The sequence below is a fragment of the Tiliqua scincoides genome, chromosome 9, assembly GCF_035046505.1.
Source record: "Tiliqua scincoides isolate rTilSci1 chromosome 9, rTilSci1.hap2, whole genome shotgun sequence".
NCBI lineage: Eukaryota > Metazoa > Chordata > Lepidosauria > Squamata > Scincidae > Tiliqua > Tiliqua scincoides.
Genome location: NC_089829.1, coordinates 31,893,524 through 31,910,037, shown reverse-complemented (window position 1 = coordinate 31,910,037; position 16,514 = coordinate 31,893,524). Strand labels below are relative to the sequence as shown.

Here is a 16,514-nt window from a genome sequence, read left to right as displayed (position 1 = left end):
ATGCTTTTAACAATGGAAGTCAATGGGGCTTACTCCTGAGTAAGTCTGGATAGGATTGCAGCCTTTGGGATGTTTATTGTACTTTTTTTAAAACAAATCCTATTTTAAACAGCTTGGGAGGAATCTTTATTTTAAAAAGTTTTTAAACTTACTGTAAACTTTTAATTTACTTAGGGCACAATCCAAAGTGTGTTCTAGGCCAGCCCAAGTCCCCTGCCTTCTGGTGTCACAAAAGTGCTGTAAGTCACTTCTGTGCCACTGAGCGAGTCAGGAGGCCAGAGCAAGGACACGTGCCAGCCTCCAGAGGCCAAATGTACCCCGTGCTGATGGAGGGTGAGTTTTCGTCTGGAGCAGACCACCAGCGCAGGGGTCTTGGAAGGTTGTGGAGGAGGCAGGTTAAGGGCAGGTGGGCCTGTGGGCACACCAGGCCTGAGAGAGGGGTGGAGCCAGGATCTGACACTTAGGCTAGATCCTAACTCCTCTCCCAGGCAGCCTAGCCTAGTGCCAGGCTGCTTGAACCTACGCTACCTCTTTAGGTGGCACAAATCCAAATAGCCTAATTTGGGCAGCTGACACAATCCGAAGGGGAGTAGGATCTCCTTGCCCCAGGTTGCACCTGTGCTGGATAACACGCAGGCCCACAGATTGGGCTGTTACCAAATTACTTACCTAATTTGATCAGATTTTGTCATATGGAGGTGCTAAACATTTTCCTGCTTGATGATGTAACTGTCCATGACATCACTTCCAGGTTAATGATATCACTTCCAGTGGGTCCCGACAGTTTGTCATTCTAATAAGTGGTGCTAAAAATTTGAGAACCACTGGCTTAGATACTTCCTCAACAAATGGTGTTTTAAAAGCTGGTCTGAAATCATGAAAATATTGTTTTCAAACCAAAGTGAAACTTCTGACAACCTGAGAAACAATACTATGGATCAATCCAAACCCAGTCTGAATTGTCCAACAAACTAAGGTTAATGCTTGAATTTAATTATTGGGTGATTTGCATTTTATCACTATAGCAGCATCTAGTGGCTATAATACAAGCATATACAATATTACAACAGCAAGGTGGGGGGGAGATGAACCAACCGCATCATTCCAGTAAAAAGGTGATCCTTCTACTCACCATCCATCTATCTTTAAGCCACTCCAGTGACATAAATGATCAACAGAGCTAACTGCTCTAACAGATCATCTCATGGACTAATACTATTCATAAATTTATTTCAAGGGAGGTGTATGCTCTAGAACCATTTCTGTGTACCATAGCTATAAACTGTCCCTGTGCATCGAGGACTGAAGATTATGCACAGCCAGTGCAGTGCACTGGTTAGAGTGCTGGACTACAATGTTCAAATCGCCATGAAATAAGCTGATGACCCAATCCAATCCAACTCTCCACGCAGTGTTGCAACAGCGCCAGCATGGCTTTCACTGCACCCTGCAAAGGCATTTTGGCTGCTGGAGGTCTCCTGGGGGCTAAGGAGACATTTGTCCCATTTCCCCAGGGTAAGTCCCAGCAGCCACTTTGGGTCAATTCAGATTCATGCATGCGAATCAGGCCCAGGAATGGGGAGTCAGGATACGACATGAGCCACCACTGCCGATCCTGCCACCCTCCCTCTGCTCCATTTTGCCCACCCTCATCCTGTTAAACCTTCTCTTGCCTCCTTCCAACCCACTGTGTGGGCTTACCCACTCCAGCTGGTCTCTGTAGATCCACAGGCCTTCCTACCGGCACTCCATGCGTTGTTGGAGTGCATTTTACAACTGCTTTACAGCAGCTGGCAGAGCAGCCCAATAGGATTGTGCTGTGAGTAACCTTGGAGTTCTTATCTACTCTCCGTCTTGCCTATTTCACCAGTTTGTTGTGGGGAGGGGGGGCTGTGCACACCACCCTGAACTCTGTGCAGGAAGGACAGGATATAAATTAAAATACAGACACAGAAAACTTGATTGGCTCTGGACACCCGAATCCAACAGCACAAACTTATGATGGAAACAGGCATTTAAATTCTCAACAGAGGCTTTGTCTTGGAAACAAGGAGAGTCACAAAGATATCAAGAGGTTGGACTAAAATGGCTGTTAGCTTCATGCTGTGGCAAAGCAGCTGCTTACAACATGTATTTTAACTTTCATGCGCCTATAATGAATTTCTAAGGGAGCCCACAGAAATAGACGGCGTATCCTATTCTTTGGAGTTCTCACCTACGATCTGGCACCGCTCCCAAGTTGCAGGGGCTTCTGAACCTCATCATCCCTGAGGAAGTAATTAGTTCTATTATATTAGCTGCAATTGCAACATTATCAACCCAAATAAATCCTGTATTGATCGGGGCCCGTGGAAGACACTTTGCTGCCTCGATCAGGGGGGAATGGTAATTTAAATCAATTCAAATGGTCTACACCCATGTTTTCCAACCAGTGGTATAAGCACCACTAGAGGTACTTCACAGTACGCCAGGTGGTACTGATCCCCCTGCTACAGATACCAGGGGACACCTGTACCAGCGAAAAAAATCAACAACCCAAAAAAGTTGACAAGTCCCAGGCTGCACTGAGCAGCAGCTCTGCAAGGTTTCAGGCAGGGATCTTCCATTCCCAGCCCTATCTATCGATGCTGCCAAGGACTGAATCCACAACCAGCTGCAAACAAAGGAGTACCTCTACCCCTGAGCTATGGTATCTTTCCTGAAGGAGATGTGATCCATCTGACCTCAGAAGTTAAGGGAACCCAGGGCAGGGTCTCCCTGGATAATCTCAGGAAACAGAGAGATTCATATGTGAGGATCAGGCACCCTCATTTAGTACACAGAGAGCAGCTGAGGTCAGGGAGTGGGCGGGCTGGCCCTGAGCAATTAGATACATTTGTCCTTCTTGAGATTTCAAATTTTCAAAAGGTTATATAGCTATAGGGATTTTTTATTATTTTATTTTATTTTTGTACTCTCAAAAGGTCTGACATTGCCAATATCATAAAAGACAGAGAGTCATTTCCAGAGAATATTGCCTGCAATTCACAATCGAACACTGGAACAAAAACGAACTGTGCGCCTGTGTTATCTGGGAAATGAAAGCCCATTTAAAATTGCCGCTAATTAACTTTCAACTTGTCAGGCTGTTTTCCAATTGCTTGCAGGAGGTAAGACTGGACCTGCTTTTTCAAGTGCAGCCTGCTCTACCAAGACTTCTTGACACATGCACAGAGCAGTGTGGTCGTGTGCTCACACATTTATGCATTTTTCTCTTCAATGCGTACAAAGGATTCCTGCAGCAGCTGTGCACCTCTGCTTACAACTCCGTAAAACAAGATGCTTTATGGAGCTATGAAGCCACCCATCACCTAATCAAGTAAGAATGAACCAGCAGTTACAAGCATCACACCACAAAGTTACATGGTCCATATGTTATTCCTGTTTGGTTCTGCTTGATGCAAGATGTGCAGGAGACACGCACATGTTATACATGTGGAATTGGTGCTGAGAACGTGCCTGGAAAGCCAAGGGTCTGGCCAGTACTGTGACTATTAGAAGGACAGTTAGCATAACTCCTCTGGCCAAGAAGGCCACATTTCTAACCTTGAGACATATAGTCATGCTTTCACTCCTTAATTAATTAACAAAGACTTTGATTCACTTCTAACCTGGTTGGCAACCTTCAGTCTCGAAAGATTATGGTATAATCCTACAGCACCCGGTATTCCCAGGTGGTCTCCCATCCAAGTACTAACCAGGCCTGACCCTGCTTAGCTTCTTGTAGCTAAGGGACCTGGTACCTAGGAGCACAAAAATTTTTAATAGAACCTGGGGTGTTAACACCCCCAAGGGGCCAGATGCCCAGAGCATCCACCGGGGTGTCCTGGAGGTGATCTGAGGTGCAGGGAGGCCTTAGAAAGGCACCTCTGGTTAGAAAGGCACTCTGGAGATCTCCCTGAGCCTCAAAAAGCTGCTTTTTGCTCCTTGGTTCCACTGTCAGGGTGTGGGTTGCCATCTCCCTCAAGGTGTGAGATCACGTGCTCACTGTCAGGGGGTACCCATGGCAGCTATGCCACTGCTCCTAGCTGATCCACTTCAATTCCAAACATGGAGTCAGCTAGGAACTTAAAAACCCAACCTAAATGCATCTGTAGGGCCAATCCCTACGAAAAGGAGAGGAAGCGCTGGGCCACTGACCTAGCTACAAGCCATGGTGCATCCCTCCCTATCATAAACAAAACACACACATCCCCAGCATTTCACAAGTGAAAATAAGGACACCCCTGTGTACAGGAATTAGAAGGAACCCAGCAGCCTAGGGCACAAGGCCAGTTCAGTCAAGAGTACAAGTATGCCACAAGCAGAAGCAATAAAGTTTGGGGCAGGTAAATCCAGGCAGCCATAGCAGATGCACCAAGTCATAGACTAAAGGGCAAGGCAAAAACCATAAGGCAAAGTCATTTGAATTAAGCATACATGATAGGCTAGAAAGTACTGTATTTGCCCCTTGAAAGATGGGGATAAGCTCCAAACTGACAACACAGAAGTGTCATCATCCAAGACTCCTGAGAACAAAGGGAAAAATGGAAATAAAATTAATAAGGGTAACTCCAGGATAAATTATACAATTCAGTCACTGTGCAGAAAGTTCAAGGCAACGAGCTAAATCCCAAACTTCAGGAAAGAAAATACCCACTCTTTCCTGCATTCCCCAAACTTTCAACCTTAGCACTACCAAAGTGCTATATCCCTGTCCATAACTTGTGCTCCTCCAGCTCCATGACCATCCACCATGACCATCCACCACCAAAAGGTGTCCTGTTCTCAGAAACGTCTTTCCTTGCTCTTCTTTGACTGCACTTAGGCCTGGAACTGCCTCCCAGATCCCCAGCACAATGCCCATTTCCTTCCATCCTTAAAACCCACTTTTTCCACAAAGATTTTGGCCCAATGCTTCGGTCCATTCTACCGACTGTAACTCAGCTTAAGTACGAGCAACTTGGTCTTCCCTGCCTTGAAGTGTTAACACCCAAGTCCAAGGAGTTGCTTTTGTACAAGTTCATCTCAAATGTGGCACTCCCAGGCCAATCATTAACCACCCCAAATGGTATGCTGAGGAGGGGGGAGAGGAGAGAATATACAACTTACCCAGCTTGCCAGGAGCCTCCCCCCCCCCCATTTAAAAAAGGCCACTGCTATGCCATCAACTCCTAGAGGCACTGGAGGTCCAGTCTGCACTTTACCCAGGCAAGAAACATCAACACAAGAGGCAACAGCACAAAGCCCAGAAAATGAGAAAGATCTTTTCTCCACTGAGATCCACTGCCTTCACCCTGAAGGGCAGTATGAATCACAGGCACTGCGGAGACCCAAATCCATGCATATGCTTTCCAGGGAATAAAGGTTGCAATAGCTGCACCATCAAACCCCAGAACAGCAACCAGAAATAAATACCTTCTACAGCCTTTTCCTGGACCGCAGGACAGATTTTTTACTCAACAGGCAGGGGGAAATGCTAAAGGAGAGAGCTGGGTTTGTTTCACATGGATCAGCTGACCCTGCCAAAACCACCAATACCCTCCCATCACTGCACCAAAAAAGCTCCCCTTCCTTAGTGTGGGGAATTCCTGCAGGACTAGTAAGAAGCACTTGATTCTTGGCCAAGACTCCCAAGACTCCCACACTGGCCTCAGGCACAAAGACACACATTAAACTGTGCAGCACTTCCCCATTGCTACCTGTCTCCAGGCAGAGCTCCAAAGGAGCTAAGCTCCAAGGAAGTTAAGCTCCCAGGGAATCATACCAAGCCTAGCTGCCTCTATCCCTTCAATGCTGCCCCCCTTGGCACCTGCTGCTTCCTGCTTCCTCCCAGGCTGACACCCACTTCCCGTTCCACCCCAGTTCCCTCCTGACTCCCATCTCCCATGAAAGAACAGAAGGCATCTCTGTCACCTGGCAACAGGGCTGAAGCTCTCCCAGCTTCAGATACCTCTGAGCGCTTCACTTGTTCCCTCGTGGCTGAGTAGATAAATAAAATCTACCTGAACATTTATATACTGCCTTGCAACCCACAAGGTCTCCAAGATGGATTCCAAGAAAAAAAGAAAGAAAAGCCAACGCAACATATAAAAAGACACAATATCTATCTTATTTTTACTGTTCCTCACATTTATACTCCTCTCTTTCTGCAAAGAGCTCAGGGTGCATCCCTTTTTATCCTCACAACAGCCCTGTGAGGTAGGTTAGATGAGGAGACAGATATTCTACTTCACTACCACAAGCTGATTGATACAGCCAGCAGATTGCTACAGGAAGTTTTTCTCTCTCTCTCTCTCTCTCTCTCTCTCTCTCACACACACACACACACTCACACACACACACACACACAGCCTTTTTCTCCCCTTAGGCACAGGTGAAAGCAATTTGCATCCACCAACACACTGTGAAAGATACCTTTTTAAAATCATCTCACTTATTGCTTTTACATATTGTGCATTTTATTGTGGAGCTTAGCAAGCCACCTTGGGCATTTGCTTGGGCATGGGAAAGGTGGGATACTGTATATATTTTACATAAATAAATAAATACTTTGGTCTTTTCCTCAGTTCCTGAACAGATTAGTCTGTCTGCAATCAGGTAAGAGAATGAAGGATTTTACCCTCCCTATCAAAAGAAAGAGAGTGCAACTGTCACCTTCCCCAAACTACAAAAAGAAGAAGAAAAATCCTTCCTAGAAGCTTTGACAGTCACTGGGCAGATCGGCTGCCAGAAGGTGACTGAAGAAAATTCAGCATAACTAAAATATTCTGATACTTGATAGCGCTTTCACTTATTGCAGAGCTAACTATTTCCTTAGGACCTGGAGAAAAGCCTGAAATGTTTGTTTCCTTCTTTAAAGCTCAGACAAAAGTTTTCAATTGAACTGTTTGCAGTTGAAAAGGCGAGTTTTGGGGTTATGTATGGAAATTTCACAATAGTTTCTTTTTCCCCTCGCCTTTTTTTGCCCTTCTTCATTGCATGTTTGCCACTCCTGCAGGGTGCCAATTCCTTTTCTATTCACAGGACACTAGAGAGAGCGCACGCAAGAAGCACTATCTTCACTCAGATGTGCCTTCAAACATAATCTTGTAGCCAAATCTCATTGGCTATGTGGCATTATCATGAAGCTGCATCCGACTGTGGCATCTCATGGGTAACACACACAAAAATGGAGTCCACCAGAAACAGAAAGCCACTGTTGGCTGCAAATGAGATAAAACACTGCAAATTTATTTGCAGGGAACCCTGAAAAATCACTGCCAGGGCAGGAAGGGGGGAGAGCACATTTTCATAACCCTCAGAAAGGATGGCAAAGAGGGAAGGGGCATTTTGGTTCATCCCAATTGTTTTCAGCAGTTGATGGGCCCAAATCTGCTTCAGGAGAGAGGTTCAAACCAAGGACAACAAAATCAGCCTTCTCTGCCTTTCCCTTTAACTCAAATCCCCTGCTCTGTCTGGCTTTTGGGAACTGCTGCTGTTCGTTCTTCAGTTGGAAATAGTGCCATCACTTCCAAGCACCTCTTAAGGGGCAGAGATGCACACGGCGAGACTGCAATGTTGTCATGTGGCTCCTGAACATCAGTGCCAAGTACAACAGATTCTACCACGAAAGGCTGAACCAGCAGGCTGGCAAACCACTATGTTTCTCAGACAGTGATTCAGTACGGCTTAGCAAGAGACTCTAATCTCAGTGATTTGGGGAGGACAGAAGGTAAGGATATGAAAACGAGCAAACACATACAAGCGAACTGCCTCCCTTTCTCAAAGCAAAAAAACACCAAGAGTCTGGTCACACTTTAAAGATGAACTCATTTAACTTCAGTACAAGCTCCTGTGCAACAGACGAACATGACTACCCCACTGGAAATTGTTTGCCAACACAGTCCATGGTGGGATGTGTCAAATTCAAGGAGTAATCTGTGAAGTTGGATAAGTATATGGGGTATTACATTTAAATTTCAGGTCATAATGGAGCCCCCAGAAGTCCCTGTGCTGCTCAGGGTCAGGACTGCAAAATGCCGCCCCCCCCCAATGAAGCCCGGACACCAAAAAATGTCATTTTCCAGTTTTCAAAGAAAATCGAAGTAACATTTTAGCCCTTTTGTGGGTCAGAGAGGCTGCACACGGCCTCCCCAGTCACCCCACAGGCCTTCTGGAGGCCTCCAGAAGGTCTAAAAACATCATCTCCAGTTTTCACAAAAAACTAGTTTTATGTGAAAACCTGTAGAGATGTTTTTTAGGCCTTCTGGAGGTCTCAGAAGGTCTTCTAAGGCCCAATAAAAAGGCCCGAAGAACAAAAAAATTAAAAAGGGTGCCAGGGAGAGGGGGTCACACTGCTGCCCACCCCCACCAGGGGCACCTCAGGACATTTGCCCCCCCCCCCAAGGTATACCAGTGCAGAAGCCTTCCCACAACTTCGGCCAATCCTTGGAATTTAAAACACTGGAAGAAAGCACCGAAGTTCTGAAGCATCTGGAAACCAAATGCCCAACATCATTTTCCAGCCGGATCACCTCTCGACTCAGAAATAATTGCGTTCACTTGAGTGGCTCAAAATACTTTGGATCTGTCCCCAGCGTTTTGAACACTTAAAGTAATTTCGTTGAATTAACGTGGAATTGTGGGAAAGGAGAGGGGAAGGGGCTGGGGAAGAATATTGTTGAGAAGTTTTATTGCTTCTCAAAAGATGAAAACAACACTAACATGTTTTCTTTAATCATCTAATATAATGACTGTCAGAACTGCAACCGAAAAACAAAGTTGCTTTTTTTTTAAATTTTAATTGTATTAAAAAGAAGTGAACAAAGACTACCCAAGGCACCACAATAAAATTACATTAACTGTAAAATTACATTATTAATTCTTTAATCTCACTCGAGGCCTCAAGCTGTTGCTATGTCCAATTACCCGGCTAACCACCTGTCAGAATTGTAAAGCTAGATTAACATTACCTCCAGGACAGTTGTGTGCCCTGTGTTCCGTCAGGTCTGCCAGCGAATCGAAGTCCTGCTGACAGTTATCACAGGTGTAAATTGATTCGTCCTCCATGTCTTCATCTTCCTCATTTCTCTCTTCCTGGCTGGTAATGCTGTTCCTCTCTTCCAGGGCCCGGCTCTCCCTGGTATCATTCTCGAGCTCGCCTCCCAAACCTCCTGCAAACAACAAGAGACTGTTGTAAGTTTGGATGGAACTAAATGTATAGGAAAAACTTTGGAGACAATAAGCTTTTATCAGTAGCCCTCACACTCAAATTCATAGCCAAAATTTCTCATTACAGTACATCAATATGAAGTTTGTTTGGTCATCACATCACACACTGAAGCAATTATCAACAACCACCTTGGTACATGCCCATCTCAAAGATATTTTGCAATCTACATTGCATGGAAATGATCCGCATCTCTTCACACTCCAACATGGAAATTTCCATCATTTACAGACAATAATACCGCTAAGCATTTATATCAGTGGTTCTCACACATTTAGTACTGGGACCCACTTTTTAGAATGAGAATCTGTCGAGACCCACCGGAAGTGATGTCATGACCGGACGTGACATCATTAAGCAGGCATATTTTTCACAATCCTAGGCTGCAATCCTACTCATACTTACTCAGGTATAAGTCCCATTTACTATCATTGTTAAAAGAATATACATAGTAGCTTGTTAAAAGTACAGGTCTGTAACATTTCCTGAAATGCAGTCATGTACTATGGTAGCAACAAGTCTAATATATTAAAAATAAAACATTGAAATGAATGGGGACCCACCTGAAATTGGCTCGTGACCCACCTAGTGGGTCCCAACCCACAGTTTGAGAAACACTAATTTATAGTATTCCAGGATATGCAATTCTCTGAAAATGGACAGCATTTAATTATTGCCTGCTAATAAAACTAATATAATTCTTAATACTTTTTATTTGCCCAGAAAACACTTTTCATGCAAGCATCAAGCCTTGAAGGAAGAGACAGGCAGGTAGTGTCAGAAGTACAATAAAAGGCATTTTTTTAAAAAAAAGTCAGTGTAAATAAACCTAACATGGAAGAATCCCACAGCTGAATTTGTTTTACTTATATTGTTATCTATTGCATTTTTAAACCAAGCTTCCTCCAAAGAGTTCAGGGCACTGTACATACTTATTTCCTTTCTTTTATTCTCACCACAACCCTGCAGGTAGGTGAGACTATAACCGGCCCAAGGTCACCCAGGAAGCTTCACAGCTGAGCAGGGATTTGAACCTGGATCTTCCACGTCTCCCAAACCACTATACCATCCCGGCTCTTCAATTCCTGTGCATTGATTCAGTTGATTAGGAGCCATGCTATAGCTTTCCTCATGGTACTGTAACCACAGAGCGCCACAAGAATCTTAAGACGACATCAGCACAGAACCCCATTTATGCAGAACCTCTCAACATTCAACCACCACTTTGCTGAATTCCTGAACAACTGCAGAACACTGGCAATACGAGACTTAGCCACACGGGCATAACTACAACACGTAATACAACAATAGGTACAACACATGCTACCTATTCATACATTTACAGGCACCACACACTGAATGAACCAGTTCAGACACAGTCCAAACTTAGGTTTGGCATTACATGAACAAGATCTAAGGAGACTCAGGCCTCCCCTTCTACTCATGCACAACTTTCAATCCTTGTTTTTCAGTTCCTTCAAATGACCCAACTATGGCTAGTGCTTCCCTGAAAACCAGGGTTTGAATCTGGAATGCAAATCACAGTTTGCCAATTCAGGTGCCCTAGATAACCACAGTTTGCAGCAGACAAGGATCAAAAGTCACACACAAAAGAAAGGGGAAGCACACAGATGAAAGCTCTTCACGGCTCATCCATGTGGCCCCAAACTGTACTTTGACATTAAAACATCTTAGACTAGATCAGAGTAAAGGGGCTTCTTTGCGGTCCAATCTTTAAATAGTTAAATGCTCCCGCTGTGTATAGGTATGCATGTGGTCAGACCCTCCTGCTGAATCTCCTTTGCTAGCACCCCATCCTCAGACGAGGAGCACCAGTCTCTTCCATTGACCATCTGTTTCCTTGAAACTGACTGTACCACACCTATAACAAGAGTGACTCTAGACTGGGACAGACAAGGATCAAGTTTGACCTTAACAAACCATAGAAAGTCAGTTTGCCTGATATTTCATCTCTGCATTTTTAAAATGCCTCAGACATTCCAGAAAGGATATTCAACATCTGAAGGGCTTGTATTTTTCTTAACATTTAAAAAATACATGGCAGGTTTCAGAACCAAGGACAGGCAACTTCTGGAACTCAAAGATCAGTAAACAGCAGTGGGACAGAGGCACATCTCTTCCAGGGCTTGGGAGTTCAGTGATGTGCCTTACCTAAGGCCCACCCAAATCCTAGAGTGGCACTGTATGTGTACCATAGACAGGGCCGGCCTTTGGAGCTGCGGCACCCAATGCAACACAGTTTTTTGCAGGGGATGCATACCCCGTGAGGAGCCCTACTTACAGTACATGCAGCAGGCTCAAGGCCTGGGGGGAGGGGGTAAATAATGTGAGCAACTGAGAACCAAATTCGCCACACTGAGCAAGCGAGAATAAATTTGCTAATAGAAAAACACGGCATGGTTTTTCTGGGGAGTAGTCACAGTATGCAATACTCTTTAGATAGAAACGAAAATATCAAAAATCAATGCATATGCTTTTAGTGTATCATAATCTCTCAGTGTTTAAATCAACACCATGATTTCAGATTCAGCAATTGTCACAGTATACCAACACATTAGCTAAAGAAACTTCCTGTTAAAAACTCTAACCATCAAGCTTCTTGCTGGCCAAAAGGTTTGGAGATAAAATCTGTTTGCATTTGGAACCAACACTGGTGCCATTTACAGTCTTGCATTTTATCCCCAATCTCTTCCTTTCATTTGAGCAAAAGTAGCAAGCCGCAAACCTAGAAGGTTTTGTGCTGCTACCTATACGACAACAAGCCACACTTAAGACCATGCCTCCCTCCAATGACTGCACTCCAATTATCACTTTCCATTTTGTCATATTTACTGGGTGCACCTTAACAGCTTTCTCGCATTCCAGACGCAAATCACGAACATTAACGCCAATTCAATCTCTTTAAAGCCGGCATGTCCTGTAGAGCTGATAGTTAATAAATCAGGATGCCAACTCACTGGTTTTATAAGGCTGAAACCTATAAAAAGAGTCAAGTATATAAATTTAATTTAAAGAACTGCCATCCAAATCTGCACTGCCTGCTAATGGAAAACTTACAGACAGCTATTTCGGATGCTAAATTTCATCCGTGTCCCAAAATAAAAGGTTGAGCAAAATTTGTTTAAAAAAAAAAAAAGAAAAAGAAAAGGAACCTTTATTTATTATTCATTTCCAAAGTAATTTTAGCATGTAGAATATTTTGCAATTCCTGTTTAAACACCCCTCTGAGATACCTCATTCGTATTTTCCATTTAAAAAGTCAGGCTACAGGCCTGATCAAATGTCCACAACATGAAGACTGCTAGCAATGCTTCCATATGGTGGCAGTAACTGGAAGATGGGGTTGTGATGTGCAAATGTGTGATGTGATGAGGCCCAAATGCAAAGAGTCTGCATTAGCAGGGAGATTACATTAGCAGGAAGATTACGCATTACACAGGCAGGACAGGGAAAATTGTCATGGTGGAGTAACTGGTGTTGTGAGGTAACTGCTTTGTGAAACAAACCAGGGCCTGAGCAGAGATTACCTTAAGGGCGCAATCCTAACCCCTTATGTCAGTGCTTTCCGGCACTGACATAAGGGCAATGCAGCTCTGAGGTAAGGGAACAAACATTCCCTTACTTTGAGGAGGCCTCCGTGAGTGACTCCCAACTGCAGGATACAGCACATGTTCCATTGGCACCGCTATGCCAGTGCTGGAAAGGACTGACATAAGGGGTTAGAATTGCACCCTAAATTGGTCAACAACTGAGATACCCTTGGTATTTGCTGGGGATTGGTGCCAGGACCCCCTGTGTATACCAAAATCCACTAATGCTGGAGTCCAGTGGGGACAGAGTTGTAGTGCCGCAACTACTAACTTGGAAGTCGCTCCAGGCCCTCAGGGGGTCATGCCGGGCCCGTGGCCCACTCCATTGGCCTCCCCAAGCCTCAGAACCTCTCCCGAACATGACTTCCAGTTTGCATACACAACTCCTGGTCATGTCAGGGAGGTGTTCTGAGGAGTGGGGAGGTCACCCACAGTTGCTGGAATCTGCAGTTTCCAAGACCACGAATGCCGAGGGCCCACTCTGCACCGTTTTCCTTCAATATCCCTCAACAGATGTCAGGGGCAACTCCAAAGGGAGGCAAAATCTGGTGTTTGCTGGGGGTTGGGGAAGTTAATTCTCTCTTTAGTTTAGGGATGTGAGGGGGGTAGTTCAGTGGTACAGCACATGCCTTGCAAGCAAAAGATCCCAGGTTCAGTCTTGGCATCTCCAGGTAGTCTACGAAGGATCTCTGCTAGAAACCCTGGAGTCAGTCAGTGCCATCAATACTAAGCAAGGAGATGCATTCTAGGACAAACCTGGAAGGAAACTCTGCACAACCCAGCAGTGGGTCCTTTAGCACTAAATAAAAGCTCCTTAGGCTTGGAAATGGTGCAGTCTAGCAGGGAAAAGGTAGAAACCCCGGGTTTTGTGGGGCAGAGGGTTTCTAAGGCATTTAGACTTAGATCCCAGTATCTATGGATCTGGAAAGCCCCACATGGCTTGGGGCTTGGCTACCGAAAGATCCGTTTTCTCTCACTAGTCAGCTTGCACAATGCGTAAGTCACCTGAGGCCCAGTTTCACATCCCACCAACTAGAGAAGTACAACCTGTGCAAATATGTGACAGGGCCTTTTCAACAGTAGCACTCAAATAGCGGAATTCCCTCCCAGGTGAGGGTGAACTAACTCAATCACTGCCTTTTGTTAGTAACTAGTCTTTTTTTGTTTTTTTGCAGTTTTATGTTTTGCCTTGCTTTCATTGTTGCTCTGTTTTTAGGTAGTCAGAATTATGTAATGACAGTTTGTTTGCTTTAAAATTGTTGTTTAAATTGTGTGGGCTGTCTTAATTATCCCCTTAATGTAAGTAAGAAAGGCACCAAACAGCTTCAAATAAATTTAAAAAATGCAGAGAATAAGAGTACAAAATAAGCACATATATTCATCATGTGTGGGGTGTTTGCAAGTGGTTTTCGTATTCAGGAGTCATATCCATCTTTGAAAAATGGCCTTGGAATGCCATGCATGCATCACGTCTCTGCCATTCTCTTTTTATCTCAACAAGACATTTTTTTTAGGTCCACAAGCACATACAGGCACACACACAACTGTAATACACAAAGATAAAAAAAAATTATTTGGTCCAGCATGTAGTTAATGGTGTTGGCTTCCTAAGACTTACAACTTAATAAAATTGATCTCACTGCAGTACTGTAATGAAGAACAGTAGGATAAGGCTACCCTTGAACCACGGAAAATTGTATATTGTTACCTCCCTGTGACCTCCTAGGGTTATGGCCATTCTACTCCTCTCCAAGTTGTCATTTGTATGATTCTGACAGCAGATGGAACAGGAGAGCACACAAAGTGGAGGAAAGAAGGGCACTAATGAAGGTGTCTTTATCAGTCAAGTCGGCTAAACAATACTAAAGCAAATCAGTGATTCTTGAAGAATTGGTGCTTCAACTATGACCATTCACATGTGGACTAGAACTACAAAAGATTTGGGTACAAAACAGCGGCTCTTTTGGGTAACTTTCTATTTGACTAATCCAGAATTTAACAGCTCAAATCCTTTTAACATAGAAAGCCACTAAGTGACCTATGCTATGAGTAATGTTTTGTGTGTTGTTTTTTTAATTAATTTTTTAATTTTTCCAAAAACAAAAATAACACACAACACATCATACAATACATAAACACAGTATTAGAGGGTGCAAGATATCATACATCACTATAACTAATAAATCATTACATATTTCCTAATCCTCTTCGTTAGCCTCTTAATATCATTTATCATTTATCTATCATATATAACATATATATAATACATTCATCTAAATACCCTATCTTATACTTCTACAACTTTATTTTCAACCAAACATAAAATAATTTTCATTACTCAATCTATATCAGTTTCACTGTTGGTCCAAGCTCTCTAGAAATCTGTCCATTTCCACCACATTCATTATTTTCTCTATTAATTCATCTTTCATTGGGATCTTCGTGTCTTTCCAATATCTAGTATATAAAATCCTCACAAGAATTAATATCATAATGCAGTATCTAACATATTAAAGTCTAACAACTTTAGACTCTAACTCCTAATAATTACATATATCATTTCTCTATCTATAACATCCAAAGTTAATATATCCTCATGACTAAATACATAAACATTTACGTAAACATTCAAAGCAATATCACCTAAAATTAATTCTAATTCATTAAAATGATCCTCTAAAATTCTAACATCTATTTATATCAAGCTAACTAAAATTTTTATACATATTACATATCACCTATAAAACTTATATAAATTCTCATTGACATCTAATAAACTTTAATTTCTAACATACAAAATTAACACATTACTGTCTTTTTATCTATTCCCTTGTCTCCAACCTAAATATCCACAGGTCTGCCAAATCTCTTCTCTAGACTTTAACTTTCCATCTTTTTTTTCCCTAATAAATTTCACATGAATTCCTCTTAACAGATCACGGTTTAATGTACTCGCCCTTCTTGCTACATCAACATCTTGATGAGTCATCTCCTTCACTTGATCATTCCAATCTATGTCAGTTGGTTGAAGTATTTCTTCTTCCTTCACTTGATCAATCCAATCTGCATCAATTAGTCAAAGTATTTCTTCTCCTTTGTGGTCTGGTGACTTTATCTTCCAAGCTATCTCCAATAACATTGTCTCTTCCAATTGTTTGTTTTGTCCTGTCTCCAGTGTTTTGGATTTATCTTCCATTTCTTTGCTCTTTTGTTGATCCTCTCCTGTTTGTTGCATATTAGACTCATTTGTCTGTTGAATTAAGATTTCCAGGCTAATTTGAATTTGTAAATATCGATTTGCTTGTTGCTTTCCCATTTCCAATACTTTTTCCATAATCCTTTGTTTTTTCTCATGTGATTCGGATAAAACATCTTTAAGTTGCACACTAAGTTCACTTAGCTGTGTAGTTTACGCATCCAAACTAGCTTGAACCCGCAGATATTGATTTGTTTGTTGCTGTCCCATCACCACTAATTTCTCTATATTGTCTTGTTTTGTCTGCTTCCATTCATTCCCTTTCGGTTCCTCTTGTGTCAGTTTTCCCAAGCTGGACTCTGGGGCAGAAGAGCTCCTAACTCTTGCTCCTTTTCCTGTCATCCTTTTTCTTCCTTCTTTCTTCTTACTTCACTTGTCAAGTCCTGTTCTTGTCCTTGTAGTATCTTTTTTAGTCCAC

At 43.0% G+C, this 16,514-nt stretch overlaps 1 protein-coding gene across 2 annotated transcripts in view; it reads right to left on the bottom strand.

Moving 5' to 3' along the window:
• Positions 1–16,514, bottom strand: part of ZNF423 (zinc finger protein 423) — a 334,984-nt gene that overhangs the window by 229,329 nt on the left and 89,141 nt on the right. For both annotated transcript variants that reach the window (XM_066637032.1, XM_066637033.1), the window contains exon 3: positions 8,973–9,173. In XM_066637032.1, coding sequence (XP_066493129.1) covers positions 8,973–9,173 — 201 coding nt within the window. The remainder of the gene's footprint in view (positions 1–8,972; positions 9,174–16,514) is intronic.